At 48.8% G+C, this 17,500-nt stretch overlaps 1 protein-coding gene and 1 long non-coding RNA gene across 13 annotated transcripts in view; both read left to right on the top strand.

The window, feature by feature from the left end:
- The window catches only part of tasp1 (taspase, threonine aspartase, 1), a 125,799-nt gene that overhangs the window by 65,993 nt on the left and 42,306 nt on the right, over positions 1 to 17,500 (top strand). Inside the window, 4 exon segments of the mRNA XM_052495829.1 lie at positions 8,366 to 8,480; positions 12,918 to 12,955; positions 12,958 to 13,023; positions 14,161 to 14,234. Of these exon segments, the coding sequence (XP_052351789.1) occupies positions 8,366 to 8,480; positions 12,918 to 12,955; positions 12,958 to 13,023; positions 14,161 to 14,234 (293 nt within the window).
- On the top strand, positions 9,990 to 11,039 carry LOC127915650 (uncharacterized). 12 transcript variants are annotated; one of them, XR_008091529.1, is made up of 4 exons: positions 9,993 to 10,332; positions 10,391 to 10,419; positions 10,478 to 10,633; positions 10,725 to 11,039. It is a non-coding gene; the product is annotated as an uncharacterized LOC127915650 (long non-coding RNA). The 12 variants fall into 12 exon arrangements; XR_008091531.1 differs by lacking the exon at positions 10,391 to 10,419 and adding an exon at positions 10,420 to 10,477 and having other exon boundaries at positions 9,995 to 10,361; positions 10,547 to 10,633; XR_008091518.1 differs by having other exon boundaries at positions 9,997 to 10,332; positions 10,391 to 10,477; positions 10,547 to 10,633.

Below are 17,500 nucleotides of genomic sequence, written 5' to 3'. Positions count from 1 at the left end.
ATTAAAAAGGCCTGAAATAAATGTAATAAACACAACAACTGAAATATTTTAATACAGCATTGTCATGTGAATAAATAATGGTTAATAAGGGATATTCAGTAATGAGCACTCCACTGCCATCATGGGACTTTTATTACAGTCACTAAGCATCATGGGACATTTATTACAGTCACTAAGCATCATGGGACTTTTATTACAGTCACTAAGCATCATGGGACATTTATTACAGTCACTAAGCATCATGGGACATTTATTACAGTCACTTAGCATCATGGGACTTTTATTACAGTCACTAAGCATCATGGGACATTTATTACAGTCACTAAGCATCATGGGACATTTATTACAGTCACTAAGCATCATGGGACATTTATTACAGTCACTAAGCATCATGGGACATTTATTACAGTCACTAAGCATCATGGGACATTTATTACAGTCACTTAGCATCATGGGACTTTTATTACAGTCACTAAGCATCATGGGACATTTATTACAGTCACTTAGCATCATGGGACTTTTATTACAGTCACTAAGCATCATGGGACATTTATTACAGTCACTAAGCATCATGGGACATTTATTACAGTCACTAAGCATCATGGGACATTTATTACAGTCACTAAGCATCATGGGACATTTATTACAGTCACTTAGCATCATGGGACTTTTATTACAGTCACTAAGCATCATGGGACATTTATTACAGTCACTAAGCATCATGGGACATTTATTACAGTCACTAAGCATCATGGGACATTTATTACAGTCACTAAGCATCATGGGACATGTATTACAGTCACTAAGCATCATGGGACATTTATTACAGTCACTAAGCATCATGGGACATTTATTACAGTCACTAAGCATCATGGGACATTTATTACAGTCACTAAGCATCATGGGACATTTATTACAGTCACTAAGCATCATGGGACATTTATTACAGTCACTAAGCATCATGGGACATTTATTACAGTCACTAAGCATCATGGGACATTTATTACAGTCACTTAGCATCATGGGACTTTTATTACAGTCACTAAGCATCATGGGACATTTATTAGAGTCACTAAGCATCATGGGACATTTATTAGAGTCACTAAGCATCATGGGACATGTATTACAGTCACTAAGCATCATGGGACATTTATTACAGTCACTTAGCATCATGGGATATTTATTACAGTCACTTAGCATCATGGGACATTTATTACAGTCACTAAGCATCATGGGACATTTATTAGTCACTAAGCATCATGGGACATTTATTACAGTCACTTAGCATCATGGGACATTTATTACAGTCACTAAGCATCATGGGACATTTATTACAGTCACTAAGCATCATGGGACATTTATTACAGTCACTAAGCATCATGGGACATTTATTACAGTCACTTAGCATCATGGGACATTTATTAATTGTTTTATTCTGTGTTGTTACAGCATTCAACCCAAATAATCAAAACCAAAATTGAAAAAAGAATAATAATAATAATAATAATTGAACTGGAACGGGACCAACCTCAAAAAGCATGAATCTCTCAGCACTCTCCTTCAGGTTGTTGTCTATAGTCTTTATGGCCTTTGTCTTGAGCTGCTGCCTTTGTTTTTCCTCTCAGGAGGTTTTCTTTCCCTCGTTGACTGTCTGGGTTTGACATGGGTCTTTCCCTGGTTGACTGTCTGGGTCTTTCCCTCGTTGACTGTCTGGGTCTTTCCCTCGTTGACTGTCTGGGTTTTACATGGGTCTTTCCCTCGTTGACTGTCTGGGTCTTTCATTTCGTTGACTGTCTGGGTTTCATGGGTCTTTCCCTGGCTGACTGTCTGGGTCTTTATTACAGTTGACTGTCTGGGTCTTTCCCTGGTTGACTGTCTGGGTCTTTCCCTGGTTGACTGTCTGGGTCTTTCCCTGGTTGACTGTCTGGGTTTGACATGGGTCTTTCCCTGGTTGACTGTCTGGGTCTTTCCCTACAGTTGACTGTCTGGGTTTGACATGGGTCTTTCCCTGCTTGACTGTCTGGGTTTTATTGCTTGACTGTCTGGGTTTTTCCCTGGTTGACTGTCTGGGTTTTTCCCTGGTTGACTGTCTGGGTTTGACATGGGTCTTTCCCTCGTTGACTGTCTGGGTTTAAGCATCATGGGTTTTTCCCTGGTTGACTGTCTGGGTCTTTCCCTGGTTGACTGTCTGGGTTTGACATGGGTCTTTCCCTGGTTGACTGTCTGGGTTTTACATGGGTCTTTCTTTGTTTTCCTGGTTGACTGTCTGGGTTTGACATGGGTCTTTCCCTGGTTGACTGTCTGGGTTTTACATGGGTCTTTCCCTGGTTGACTGTCTGGGTTTGACATGGGTCTTTCCCTGGTTGACTGTCTGGGTTTGACATGGGTCTTTCCCTGGTTGACTGTCTGGGTTTGACTGTCTGGGTCTTTCCCTGTTGACTGTCTGGGTTTGACATGGGTCTTTCCTTGTTGACTGTCTGGGTTTGACATGGGTCTTTCCCTCGTTGACTGTCTGGGTTTACATGGGTCTTTCCATGGTTGACTGTCTGGGTCTTTCCCTGGTTGACTGTCTGGGTTTGACATGGGTCTTTCCCTCGTTGACTGTCTGGGTTTGACATGGGTTTTTCCCTGGCTGACTGTCTGGGTCTTTCCCTCGTTGACTGTCTGGGTTTTACATGGGTCTTTCCCTCGTTGACTGTCTGGGTCTTTCCCTCGTTGACTGTCTGGGTCTTTCCCTGTTTGACTGTCTGGGTTTGACATGGGTCTTTCCCTCGTTGACTGTCTGGGTTTGACATGGGTCTTTCCCTGCTTGACTGTCTGGGTCTTTCCCTCGTTGACTGTCTGGGTTTTACATGGGTCTTTCCCTCGTTGACTGTCTGGGTCTTTCCCTCGTTGACTGTCTGGGTCTTTCCCTCGTTGACTGTCTGGGTCTTTCCCTGGTTGACTGTCTGGGTTTGACATGGGTCTTTCCCTGGCTGACTGTCTGGGTCTTTCCCTCGTTGACTGTCTGGGTCTTTCCCTGGTTGACTGTCTGGGTCTTTCCCTGGTTGACTGTCTGGGTCTTTCCCTGGTTGACTGTCTGGGTCTTTCCCTCGTTGACTGTCTGGGTCTTTCCCTGGTTGACTGTCTGGGTTTTACATGGGTCTTTCCCTCGTTGACTGTCTGGGTCTTTCCCTGGTTGACTGTCTGGGTTTGACATGGGTCTTTCCCTGCTTGACTGTCTGGGTTTTACATGCTTGACTGTCTGGGTTTTTCCCTGGTTGACTGTCTGGGTTTTTCCCTGGTTGACTGTCTGGGTTTGACATGGGTCTTTCCCTCGTTGACTGTCTGGGTTTGACATGGGTCTTTCCCTGGTTGACTGTCTGGGTCTTTCCCTGGTTGACTGTCTGGGTTTGACATGGGTCTTTCCCTGGTTGACTGTCTGGGTTTTACATGGGTCTTTCCCTGGTTGACTGTCTGGGTTTGACATGGGTCTTTCCCTGGTTGACTGTCTGGGTTTTACATGGGTCTTTCCCTGGTTGACTGTCTGGGTTTGACATGGGTCTTTCCCTGGTTGACTGTCTGGGTTTGACATGGGTCTTTCCCTGGTTGACTGTCTGGGTTTGACATGGGTCTTTCCCTGCTTGACTGTCTGGGTTTGACATGGGTCTTTCCCTTGTTGACTGTCTGGGTTTGACATGGGTCTTTCCCTCGTTGACTGTCTGGGTTTTACATGGGTCTTTCCATGGTTGACTGTCTGGGTCTTTCCCTGGTTGACTGTCTGGGTTTGACATGGGTCTTTCCCTCGTTGACTGTCTGGGTTTGACATGGGTTTTTCCCTGGCTGACTGTCTGGGTCTTTCCCTCGTTGACTGTCTGGGTTTTACATGGGTCTTTCCCTCGTTGACTGTCTGGGTCTTTCCCTCGTTGACTGTCTGGGTCTTTCCCTGTTTGACTGTCTGGGTTTGACATGGGTCTTTCCCTCGTTGACTGTCTGGGTTTGACATGGGTCTTTCCCTGCTTGACTGTCTGAGGTCTTTCCCTGTTGACTGTCTGGGTTTTACATGGGTCTTTCCCTGTTGACTGTCTGGGTCTTTCCCTGTTGACTGTCTGGGTCTTTCCCTGGTTGACTGTCTGGGTCTTTCCCTGGTTGACTGTCTGGGTTTGACATGGGTCTTTCCCTGGTTGACTGTCTGGGTTTGACATGGGTTTTTCCCTCGTTGACTGTCTGGGTTTGACATGGGTCTTTCCCTCGTTGACTGTCTGGGTTTGACATGGGTCTTTCCCTCGTTGACTGTCTGGGTTTGACATGGGTCCCATTTTGAAAACAGCTTGTGTGTAGTGTACGTCGTCAACCTTCCTGCATTTACACTATTCTCTTTTTATAAAGCTTCACGCAACTGGTTTAGATGTACACATTCCTCAATTGTTAACCTTATTAATGTAGTGGAGACATCCATCCACCTGTTCAGTCTAGAGTTGGGAGGTGAAGGTGGGGACACCTGTTTAGTTGGGAGGTGAAGGTGGGGACACCTGTTTAGTTGGGAGGTGAAGATGGGCCACCTGTTTAGTTGGGAGGTGAAGGTGGGCCACCTGTTTAGTTGGGAGGTGAAGGTGGGCCACCTGTTTAGTTGGGAGGTGAAGATGGGCCACCTGTTTAGTTGGGAGGTGAAGGTGGGGCCACCTGTTTAGTTGGGAGGTGAAGATGGGCCACCTGTTTAGTCGGGAGGTGAAGGTGGGGCCACCTGTTTAGTTGGGAGGTGAAGGTGGGACACCTGTTTAGTTGGGAGGTGAAGGTGGGACACCTGTTTAGTTGGGAGGTGAAGGTGGGGACACCTGTTTAGTCGGGAGGTGAAGGTGGGGACACCTGTTTAGTCGGGAGGTGAAGGTGGGGACACCTGTTTAGTCGGGAGGTGAAGGTGGGGACACCTGTTTAGTTGGGAGGTGAAGGTGGGGACACCTGTTTAGTCGGGAGGTGAAGGTGTGGACACCTGTTTAGTTGGGAGGTGAAGGTGGGACACCTGTTTAGTTGGGAGGTGAAGTCGGGACACCTGTTTAGTCAAAATGGGGCTCAGTAGTGTGTGTGTCCTCATCGTGCCTGTATGACCTCCCTACAACGTCTGGGCATGCTCCTGAGTAGGTGGCGGATGGTCTCCTGAGGGATCTCCTCCCAGCCTTGGACTAAAGCATCCGCCAACTCTGGACAGTCTGTGGTGCAACGCCACGTTGCCAGAGCCCTGCAAATGACCTCCAGCAGGCCACAAATGTGCATGTGTCTGCTCAAACAGTCAGAAACAGACTCCATGAGGGGGTGGTATGAGGGCCCGACGTCCACAGGTGGGGGTTGTGCTTACAGCCCAACACCGTGCAGGACGTTTGGCATATGCCAAAGAACACCAAGATTGGCAAATTCACCACTGGCGCCCTGTGCTCTTCACAGATGAAAGCAGGTTCACACTGAGCACATGTGACAGAGTCTGGAGATGCCGTGGAGAACGCCTTCTGCTGCCTGCAACATCCTCCAGCATGACCGGTTTGGCGGTGGGTCAGTCATGGTGTGGGGTGGCATTTCTTTGGGGGCCTAACAGCCCTCCATGTGCTCGCCAGAGGTAGCCTGACTGCCATTAGGCCCCGAGATGAGATCCTCAGACCCCCCTTGTGAGACCATATGCTGGTGCAGGTTTGCCCTGGGTTCCTCCTAATGCAAGACAATGATAGACCTCATGTGGCTGGGCGTGGCGTTGGTGGATGGAGCGAGACATGATGTCCCAGATGTGCTAAGCACAACCCCCACCCAATTGGATTCAGGTCTGGGGAACGGGCGGGCCAGTCCATAGCATCAATGCGTTCCTCTTGCAGCCACATGAGGTCTATCATTGTCTTGCATTGTGGAGGAACCCAGGGCTCTGGCAGTGCTCCTCCTGCTCCTCCTTGCACAAAGGCGGAGGTAGCGGTCCTGCTGCTGGGTTGTTGCCCACCTACGGCCTCCTCCACGTCTCTTGATGTACTGGCCTGTCTCCTGGTAGCGCCTCCATGCTCTGGACACTACGCTGACAGACACAGCAAACCTTCTTGCCACAGCTCGCATTGATGTGCCATCCTGGATGAGCTGCACTACCTGAGCCACTTGTGTGGGTTGTAGACTCAGTCTCATGCTACCACTAGTGTGAAAGCACCGCCAGCATTCAAAAGTGACCAAAACATCAGCCAGGAAGCATAGGAACTGAGAAGTGGTCTGTGGTCACCACCTGCAGAACCACTCCTTTATTGGGGGTGTCTTGCTAATTGCCTATAATTTCCACCTGTTGTCTATTCCATTTGCACAACAGCAGTGAAATGTATTGTCAATCAGTGTTGCTTCCTATGTGGACAGTTTGATTTCACAGAAGTGTGATTGACTTGGAGTTACATTGTGTTGTTTAAGTGTTCCCTTTATTTATTTGAGCCGTGTACTTTTAATTTAATAAATAATAATTTAATAAAACAATGTCAATTTAGTCCAATTTTACGTTTTTTTAGTTTTTACTTAACAATATGTTTTTGTAGGTTTTTTTCGCGATCATATCCTTTAAAATTTTTAAATAAATGTTAAAATGTATAACAGTTTTCACTTACATACGTTCTATGTCGCAACTCAGAATAAAAAAAAACACAAAAAAACAAGGTCGCTGTGGTAGAACGTTTGCATTTATCAAAAGTCCCATCAGTCAGTCTGATTGCAGATGTGTCCTTGTAAACAGGATTATTAGGGAAATCGTTCTTCTTGCAAAGCGTGTTTAAATGTTTAAATCACGCTATATTGTATTCATCTGACTATCCCCAATAATCACACTGTGTGCATGGAACCGCATTCAATGAAAGGAGAAAAATTGCAGCCTCATGCGATATGGATATTGCACATGCCAATATCGCAATTTAGATCTGAAATCGATTAATCGTACAGGCATGCTAACCGGCATGCATCTCTGTCCCCTCTCGGCTGTACGATGTGTTCTGACTGACTGATCTGTTCTCCTGCCAGTGTGGACGTGTTTATACACTGAGTTTGCAAAAAAACATGAAGGACACTTAAGAATGTTCTTTCCATGACACAGACTGACCAGGTGAATCCAGGTGAAAGCTGTGATCCCTTATTGATGTCACCTGTTAAATCCACTTCAATCAGTGTAGATGAAGGGGAGGGAGACGGGTTCAAGAAGGATTTTTAAGCCTCGATTGACACATGTATTGTGTTGGCGTGCAGAGGGTGAACGGACAAGACAAAATATTGAAGTGCCTTTTGAACGGGGTTATGGTGGTAGGCGCACCGGTTTGAACGGGGTTATGGTGGTAGGTGCACCGGTTTGAACGGGGTTATGGTGGTAGGTGCACCGGTTTGAACGGGGTTATGGTGGTAGGCGCACCGGTTTGAACGGGGTTATGGTGGTAGGTGCACCGGTTTGAACGGGGTTATGGTGGTAGGTGCCTGGCACACCGGTTTGAACGGGGTTATGGTGGTAGGTGCACCGGTTTGAACGGGGTTATGGTGGTAGGTGCACCGGTTTGAACGGGGTTATGGTGGTAGGTGCACCGGTTTGAACGGGGTTATGGTGGTAGGTGCACCGGTTTGAACGGGGTTATGGTGGTAGGTGCCGGGCGCACCGGTTTGAACGGGGTTATGGTGGTAGGTGCACCGGTTTGAACGGGGTTATGGTGGTAGGTGCCGGGCGCACCGGTTTGAACGGGGTTATGGTGGTAGGTGCCTGGTGCACCGGTTTGAACGGGGTTATGGTGGTAGGTGCCGGGCGCACCGGTTTGTGTCAAGAACTGCAACGCTGCTGGGTTTTAGACACTCAACTCTTTCCCGTGTTTATCAATAATTATCCACCACCCAAAGGACATCCATGCATAACCCATACATAACCCATACATAACCCATACATAACCATACATAACCCATGCATAACCCATACATAACCCATGCATAACCCATACATAACCCATACATAACCCATACATAACCCATACATAACCCATACATAACCCATGCATAACCCATACATAACCCATGCATAACCCATACATAACCCATACATAACCCATACATAACCCATGCATAACCCATACATAACCCATACATAACCCATACATAACCCATAATAATAATAATAAATAATATAAATAATAATAATAATAATATAATAATAATATAATATAAATACATAACTCATACATAACCCATACATAACCCATAATAATAATAATAATAATAAATAATATAAATAATAATAATAATATAATAATAATATAATATAAATACATAACCCATACATTGATAAGCATCTCCCTCCTGTGTGTGTGTGTGTGTGTGTGTGTGTGTGTGTGTGTGTGTGTGTGTGTGTGTATAGGTTGTGGGGAACATCTAATACGAACCATGCTAGCGCGTGAGTGTTCTTCTGCCATGCAGTGTGAAGATGCTCACCAGGCGCTGCTGGAGGCTATGCAGAACAAGTTCATCAGTAAGTCACACACACACACACACACACTGTCAGTTTCAGCCAAGCATGTGTGTACGTACGGAGAGACACGTCTCAGTTTGGCACGGAGGAGGTCATGACAAAAAACTGAAGTGAAAAAGCATTAATTGTCTAACAACTGGAAACGGTGACAACAGAGGTCCAAGTGGACCATGTCTTGGTGAACGGATCACAACTGTTCTGCTAACGGCCCTTCATTCATATTCGACCCCGCGGGGGTCCTTATTTTCATGGCCACATCAATATTTTAATTCTGAAGATGGTGTTGGGTTATTTCTGTATTTTCACAAGTGGTCAGTGTTGAATAGGCCTTGTTAACTTTGTTGGGCTCCCTCTGTTTCCCTCTGTTTCCCTCTGTTTCCCTCTGTTTCCCTCTGTTTCCCTCTGTTTCTCTCTGTTTCTCTCTGTCTCTCTCTGTCTCTCTCTGTCTCTCTCTGTCTCTCTCTGTCTCTCTCTCCCTCTCTCTCTCTCTCTCTCTCTCTCTGTCTCTCTCTCTCTCTCTGTGTCTCTCTCTCTCTCTCTCTGTGTCTCTCTCTCTCTCTATCTATCTCTCTCTCTCTCTCTCTCTCTCTCTCTCTCTCTCTCTCTCTCTCTCTCTCTCTCTCTCTCTCTCTCTCTCTCTCTCTCTCTCTCTCTCTCTCTCTCTCTCTCTCTCTCTCTCTCTCTCTCTCTCTCTCTCTCTCTTCTCTCTCTTCTTCTCTCTCTCTTCTTCTCTCTTTCTTCTTCTCTCTCTCTCTCTCTTTCTTCTCTCTCTTTCTTCTTCTCTCTCTCTTTCTGGGTCTATGAGAGGAAGTGTCCGTCAGAGTTAAACAGAGAGGAGGAGAGAACAGGGGCTCTAACCACCAGGGCCCGCGGGGCTCTAACCACCAGGGCCCGCGGGGCTCTAACCACCAGGGCCCGCAGGGCTCTAGCCACCAGGGCCCGTTGGGCTCTAGCCACCAGGGCCCGCGGGGCTCTAGCCACCAGGGCCCGCGGGGCTCTAGCCACCAGGGCCCGCGGGGCTCTAGCCACCAGGGCCCGCGGGGCTCTAGCCACCAGGGCCCGCGGGGCTCTAGCCACCAGGGCCCGCTGGGCTCTAGCCACCAGGGCCCGCGGGGCTCTAGCCACCAGGGCCCGCGGGGCTCTAGTAAAGATTTGTGCTCTGGACAGTTGGAATAGCGATGATCTAGATGGTCCTGTTGTTGTCTCTGAAGTCTCTCATTAAACCTAACACAGCTCTATAAACACTTACGCTCAGACAGACACACACACAGTCTTTCCTTCGTGATGAGAGATGATGAGTCTTTGATGTGGCCAGACAATCCTCACTCAGCTTACACAACCCATTTAATTGAAGCTCTCTAAATAGAATATCTAGAATGATTCTCATTCTTTATGTCCAGCTCTCTAAATAGAATATCTAGAATGATTCTCATTCTTTATGTCCAGCTCTCTAAATAATATGACTCGCATGCTGCTTTTTCTTCATTGTCAATCTCCTTATTGAGCCGGAGGGAAGGATAGTGACGCGGTAGTGACGAGGTAGCCCGGAGGGTAGAGAGTGACGAGGTAGCCCGGAGGGTAGAGAGAGTGACGAGGTAGCCCGGAGGGTAGAGAGAGTGACGAGGTAGCCCGGAGGGTAGAGAGAGTGACGAGGTAGCCCGGAGGGTAGAGAGAGTGACGAGGTAGCCCGGAGGGTAGAGAGAGTGACGAGGTAGCCCGGAGGGTAGAGAGAGTGACGAGGTAGCCCGGAGGGTAGAGAGAGTGACGAGGTAGCCCGGAGGGTAGAGAGAGTGACGAGGTAGCCCGGAGGGTAGAGAGAGTGACGAGGTAGCCCGGAGGGTAGAGAGAGTGACGAGGTAGCCCGGAGGGTGGAGAGAGTGACGAGGTAGCCCGGAGGGTAGAGAGAGTGACGAGGTAGCCCGGAGGGTAGAGAGAGTGACGAGGTAGCCCGGAGGGTGGAGAGAGTGACGAGGTAGCCCGGAGGGTGGAGAGAGTGACGAGGTAGCCCGGAGGGTAGAGAGAGTGACGAGGTAGCCCGGAGGGTGGAGAGAGTGACGAGGTAGTGACGAGGTAGCCCGGAGGGTGGAGAGAGTGACGAGGTAGCCCGGAGGGTGGAGAGAGTGACGAGGTAGCCCGGAGGGTGGAGAGAGTGACGAGGTAGTGACGAGGTAGCCCGGAGGGTGGAGAGAGTGACGAGGTAGTGACGAGGTAGCCCGGAGGGTGGAGAGAGTGACGGGGTAGTGACGAGGTAGCCCGGAGGGTGGAGAGAGTGACGAGGTAGCCCGGAGGGTGGAGAGAGTGACGAGGTAGCCCGGAGGGTAGGGAGAGTGACGAGGTAGCCCGGAGGGTAAGGGAGAGTGACGAAGTAGCCCGGAGGGTAGAGAGAGTGACGAGGTAGCCCGGAGGGTAGGGAGAGTGACGAGGTAGCCCGGAGGGTAGGGAGAGTGACGAGGTAGCCCGGAGGGTAGGGAGAGTGACGAGGTAGCCCGGAGGGTAGGGAGAGTGACGAGGTAGCCCGGAGGGTAGGGAGAGTGACGAGGTAGCCCGGAGGGTAGGGAGAGTGACGAAGAAATTCATACCATTTAATTCCTGATAGATATTAGACAACTCTCAGTTGAATTCCTGATAGATATTAGACAGCTCTCAGCTCAGTTGAATTCCTGATAGATATTAGACAACTCTCAGTTGAATTCCTGATAGATATTAGACAGCTCTCAGTTGAATTCCTGATAGATATTAGACAACTCTCAGTTGAATTCCTGATAGATATTAGACAACTCTCAGTTGAATTCCTGATAGATATTAGACAACTCTCAGTTGAATTCCTGATAGATATTAGACAACTCTCAGTTGAATTCCTGATAGATATTAGACAACTCTCAGTTGAATTCCTGATAGATATTAGACAACTCTCAGTTGAATTCCTGATAGATATTAGACAACTCTCAGTTGAATTCCTGATAGATATTAGACAACTCTCAGTTGAATTCCTGATAGATATTAGACAACTCTCAGTTGAATTCCTGATAGATATTAGACAACTCTCAGTTGAATTCCTGATAGATATTAGACAACTCTCAGTTGAATTCCTGATAGATATTAGACAGCTCTCAGCTCAGTTGAATTCCTGATAGATATTAGACAACTCTCAGCTCAGTTGAATTCCTGATAGATATTAGACAACTCTCAGTTGAATTCCTGATAGATATTAGACAACTCTCAGCTCACCTTCACAACATGGTCACCAACATTGTCATTTCATAATGTTATGAATGTATTATGAAGGCTTTATGTAGGTAATAAAGTGTTACAATGAATTGAGTCATTTTGTATTAGTTATATAGACTAAAAACATTCTCCCCTCCCCTGTCTCCCCCTCCTCTCCCATGCCCCCCTCTCCTGTCTCCCCCTCCCCTCCCATGCCCCCCCTCTCCTGTCTCCCCTCCCCTTCCCTTCCATTGTCTCCCCCCTCTCCTGTCTCCCCCTCCCCTCACATGTCTCCTCCCTCCCCTGTCTCCCCCGCCCCTCCCCTCACATGTCTCCGCCCCTCCCCTCCCCTGTCTCCTCCCCCTCTCCTGTCTCCCCCGCCCCTCCCCTCCCATGCCCCCCCCCTGTTTCCGCCCCTCACCTCCCCTGCCCCCCCCTGTTTCCGCCCCTCCCCTCCCATGTCCCCCTCCCCCCCTCTGTTTCCGCCCCTCCCCTCCCATGTCCCCCCTGTTTCCGCCCCTCCCCTCCCATGTCCCCCTGTTTCCGCCCCCTCCTTCCCATGTCTCCGCCCCTCCCCTGTCTCCTCCCCCTCTCCTGTCTCCCCGCCCCTCCCCTCCCATGTCCCCCTGTTTCCGCCCCTCACCTCCCCTGCCCCCCTGTTTCCTCCCCTCCCTCCCATGTCCCCCCCCCCTGTTTCCGCCCCTCCCCTCCCATGTCTCCCCCTGTTTCCGCCCCTCACCTCCCATGTCTCCCCCCTGTTTCCGCCCCTCACCCCCTGTTTCCGCCCCTCCCCTCCCATGTCTCCCCCCCTGTTTCCGCCCCTCACCCCCTGTTTCCGCCCCTCCCCTCCCATGTCTCCCCCTGTTTCCGCCCCTCACCCCCTGTTTCCGCCCCTCCCCTCCCATGTCTCCCCCTGTTTCCCGCCCCTCCCCTCCCATGTCTCCCCCTGTTTCCGCCCCTCACCACCCCTGCCCCCCTGTTTCCTCCCCTCCCATGTCCCCCCTGTTTCCGCCCCTCACCCCCCTGTTTCCGCCCCTCCCCTCCCATGTCTCCCCCCTGTTTCCGCCCCTCACCTCCCATGTCTCCCCCCTGTTTCCGCCCCTCACCTCCCCTGTTCCCCCTCCCCCTGTTTCCGCCCCTCCCCTCCCATGTCCCCGTCCCCCCTCCCCTGTTTCCGCCCCTCACCTCCCCTGTCGTCGTCCCCCTACACTGTCTCATCCCCTGTCTCCACCAGGTTCCCGTTCCTGGCCAGTGAGGACTGTGTCCTTGGAGGGTCATCGTCCTGAGGTGCTGCAGATGTTCCGACGCCCAACCCTCTCCTGACATCCAGGCTATACTGGGTAAGAGTTTATAACCCAACCCTCTCCTGACATCCAGGCTATACTGGGTAAGAGTTTATAACCCAACCCTCTCCTGACATCCAGGCTATACTGGGTAAGAGTTTATAACCCAACCCTCTCCTGACATCCAGGCTATACTGGGTAAGAGTTTATAACCCAACCCTCTCCTGACATCCAGGCTATACTGGGTAAGAGTTTATAACCCAACCCTCTCCTGACATCCAGGCTATACTGGGTAAGAGTTTTACAACCCAACCCTCTCCTGACATCCAGGCTATCTGAAGATGAATGCACTAATTGTGCGTTGCTCTGGATAAATGACTAAAATTTTAATTTGGGACACAGACTTTGTTGCCAGCTGTCAAAGTGCAATGTTTTTCCTCTGTCTGACGGATATAAAGTTTATGAAGTGTGTAACTCCTCCTAACCACTAGGCTTCTCAGAAACTGGACCAAACTTCCTGGTCCCTATGACCAACAGACTTCTTTTTGTCTGCCCTGCACTCATCAACTTTTTTATTTCTCCCTTCCCCTCTCTCTCCCCTCCCTCCCCTCTCCCCCTCTCTCTCCCCTCTCTCTCCCCCTCTCTCTCCCCCTCTCTCTCCCCCTCTCTCTCCCCCTCTCTCCCCTCTCTCTCCCCTCTCTCTCCCTCTCTCTCCCTCTCTCTCCCCCTCTCTCTCCCTCTCTCTCCCCCTCTCTCTCCCCCTCTCTCTCCCCCTCTCTCTCCCCCTCTCTCTCCCCCTCTCTCTCTCCCTCTCTCTCCCTCTCTCTCCCTCTCTCTCCCCCTCCCTCCCCCTCTCTCTCCCTCTCTCTCCCCTCCCTCCCCTCTCTCTCCCTCTCTCCCTCTCTCTCTTTCTCCCTCTCTCCCTCTCTCTCTTTCTCCTCTCTCTCTTTCTCTCTCTCTCTCCCTCTCTCTCTCTCTCTCTCTCTCTCTCTCTCTCTCTCTCTCTCCTCTTTCTCTCTTCTCTCTCTCCTCTTTCTCTCTCCTCTTTCTCTCTCTCCTCTTTCTCTCTCCTCTTCTCTCTCTCCTCTTTCTCTCTCCTCTTTCTCTCTCCTCTTTCTCTCTCCTCTTCCTCTCTCTCTCCTCTTTGTCTCTCTCTCTCCTCTCTCCTCTTCCTCTCTCTCTGTCTCCCCCCAGTTGAGTTCCTGTGGAGCCACACTACAGAAAGCATGTGTGTTGGCTACATGTCTGCCCAGGATGGGAAAGCCAAGGTGAGCCTCTCCACAACAACAAACAAACATGTCACTGTTTTCTCTGCTGAACTTTATTTAGATTACAAACTGCTCATAAACATTTATACGTTTGACATGTTAACTAATTCAAATAAATATCATTGGATTACATTGAGAAGATATTTAAAGATATTTAATCATAATTTACAAGAACCCGTTTTTTTTCTTCCTGTTTTCATGACTTGTGGTTTGAGTTTAAGTGACTGATGAGCTCCAGATCTGTTGAACGTTCTTTGACATTTTCCAGATTTGATGCTTTTTATTAGAAAAATGTGACAAAACATACAAATGAGTGTTTCTGGAAAAAAATAGTTTTTTTTTTTTTTTTTGAACCGGATTCAACATCCTTCCTCCTACTCTCCTCCTCAACAAACTGCTGAGTAAGTTAGGAGAGAGAGGTGAGAGAGAGAGGTGAGAGAGAGAGGTGAGAGAGAGAGGTGAGAGAGAGAGGTGAGAGAGAGAGGTGAGAGAGAGAGAGAGTGTGAGAGGGAGGGGAAGAGGGAGGGGAAGAGGGAGGGGAGAGAGAGGTGAGAGAGAGATGTGTGAGAGGGAGGGGAAGAGAGAGGTGAGAGAGAGGGAGGGGGAGAGAGAGAGAGGTGTGAGAGGGAGGGGGTGAGAGAGAGAGGGAGGGGGAGAGATGGGGAGGAGAGAGGTGAGGTGAGGGAGGGAGAGCGAGGGAGGGGGAGAGATGAGGGAGAGGGAGGGGAGAGAGGTGTGTGAGAGGGAGGGAGAGAGAGAGGTGTGAGAGGGAGTGGGTGAGAGAGAGAGATAGGGAGGGGGAGAGAGGGGAGAGAGAGGAGAGAGGGAGGGGGAGAGAGGGAGAGAGAGGAGAGAGAGGTGAGAGGGAGAGAGAGGTGAGAGTGAGAGAGGTGAGGGTGAGAGAGGTGAGGGGTGAGAGATGTGAGAGGGGGCGATAGGTGAGGGGGAGGGGGAGAGGGAGGTGGGAGAGGGAGAGGGAGAGGTGAGAGCGAGGGGAGCGATAGGTGAGAGGGAGGTGAGCGAGGGAGGGAGGGAGAGGTGAGCGGGAGAGGGAGAGGTGAGCGGGAGAGGGAGAGGTGAGCGGGAGAGGGAGAGGTGAGCGGGAGAGGGAGAGTTGAGCGAGAGGGAGAGGTAGGGAGAGAGAGCCAACCTGCATGTGTAGCAATACTCCTACAGCTCTATCAACTGTTGTTAACCTCCTACAGCTCTATCAACTGTTGTAAACCTCCTACAGCTCTCTCAACTGTTGTAAACCTCCTACAGCTCTATCAACTGTTGTAAACCTCCTACAGCTCTCTCAACTGTTGTAAACCTCCTACAGCTCTATCAACTGTTGTAAACCTCCTACAGCTCTATCAACTGTTGTAAACCTCCTACAACTCTATCAACTGTTGTAAACCTCCTACAGCTCTATCAACTGTTGTAAACCTCCTACAGCTCTATCAACTGTTGTAAACCTCCTACAGCTCTCTCAACTGTTGTAAACCTCCTACAGCTCTATCAACTGTTGTAAACCTCCTACAGCTCTATCAACTGTTGTTAACCTCCTACAGCTCTCTCAACTGTTGTAAACCTCCTACAGCTCTATCAACTGTTGTAAACCTCCTACAGCTCTATCAACTGTTGTAAACCTCCTACAGCTCTCTCAACTGTTGTAAACCTCCTACAGCTCTCTCAACTGTTGTAAACCTCCTACAGCTCTATCAACTGTTGTAAACCTCCTACAGCTCTATCAACTGTTGTTAACCTCCTACAGCTCTCTCAACTGTTGTAAACCTCCTACAGCTCTATCAACTGTTGTAAACCTCCTACAGCTCTCTCAACTGTTGTAAACCTCCTACAGCTCTCTCAACTGTTGTAAACCTCCTACAGCTCTATCAACTGTTGTAAACCTCCTACAGCTCTATCAACTGTTGTAAACCTCCTACAGCTCTCTCAACTGTTGTTAACCTCCTACAGCTCTCTCAACTGTTGTTAACCTCCTACAGCTCTATCAACTGTTGTAAACCTCCTACAGCTCTATCAACTGTTGTAAACCTCCTACAGCTCTATCAACTGTTGTAAACCTCCTACAGCTCTATCAACTGTTGTAAACCTCCTACAGCTCTATCAACTGTTGTTAACCTCCTACAGCTCTATCAACTGTTGTTAACCTCCTACAGCTCTATCAACTGTTGTAAACCTCCTACAGCTCTATCAACTGTTGTTAACCTCCTACAGCTCTATCAACTGTTGTAAACCTCCTACAGCTCTATCAACTGTTGTAAACCTCCTACAGCTCTATCAACTGTTGTTAACCTCCTACAGCTCTATCAACTGTTGTTAACCTCCTACAGCTCTATCAACTGTTGTTAACCTCCTACAGCTCTATCAACTGTTGTTAACCTCCTACAGCTCTATCAACTGTTGTTAACCTCCTACAGCTCTATCAACTGTTGTTAACCTCCTACAGCTCTATCAACTGTTGTAAACCTCCTACAGCTCTATCAACTGTTGTAAACCTCCTACAGCTCTATCAACTGTTGTTAACCTACAGCTCTATCAACTGTTGTTAACCTCCTACAGCTCTATCAACTGTTGTAAACATCCTACAGCTCTATCAACTGTTGTAAACCTCCTACAGCTCTATCAACTGTTGTAAACCTCCTACAGCTCTATCAACTGTTGTAAACCTCCTACAGCTCTATCAACTGTTGTAAACCTCCTACAGCTCTATCAACTGTTGTAAACCTCCTACAGCTCTATCAACTGTTGTAAACCTCCTACAGCTCTATCAACTGTTGTAAACCTCCTACAGCTCTATCAACTGTTGTTAACCTCCTACAGCTCTATCAACTGTTGTAAACCTCCTACAGCTCTATCAACTGTTGTAAACCTCCTACAGCTCTATCAACTGTTGTAAACCTCCTACAGCTCTATCAACTGTTGTAAACCTCCTACAGCTCTATCAACTGTTGTAAACCTCCTACAGCTCTATCAACTGTTGTAAACCTCCTACAGCTCTATCAACTGTTGTAAACCTCCTACAGCTCTATCAACTGTTGTAAACCTCCTACAGCTCTATCAACTGTTGTAAACCTCCTACAGCTCTATCAACTGTTGTAAACCTCCTACAGCTCTATCAACTGTTGTAAACCTCCTACAGCTCTCTCAACTCTCCTACAGCTCTCTCAACTGTTGTAAACCTCCTACAGCTCTATCAACTGTTGTAAACCTCCTACAGCTCTCTCAACTGTTGTAAACCTCCTACAGCTCTATCAACTGTT

This window comes from Oncorhynchus keta, chromosome 3 (assembly GCF_023373465.1).
Source record: "Oncorhynchus keta strain PuntledgeMale-10-30-2019 chromosome 3, Oket_V2, whole genome shotgun sequence".
Lineage (NCBI taxonomy): Eukaryota > Metazoa > Chordata > Actinopteri > Salmoniformes > Salmonidae > Oncorhynchus > Oncorhynchus keta.
The sequence above is the reverse complement of the archived record's forward strand: the minus strand, read 5'-3'. Positions and strand labels throughout refer to the sequence as shown.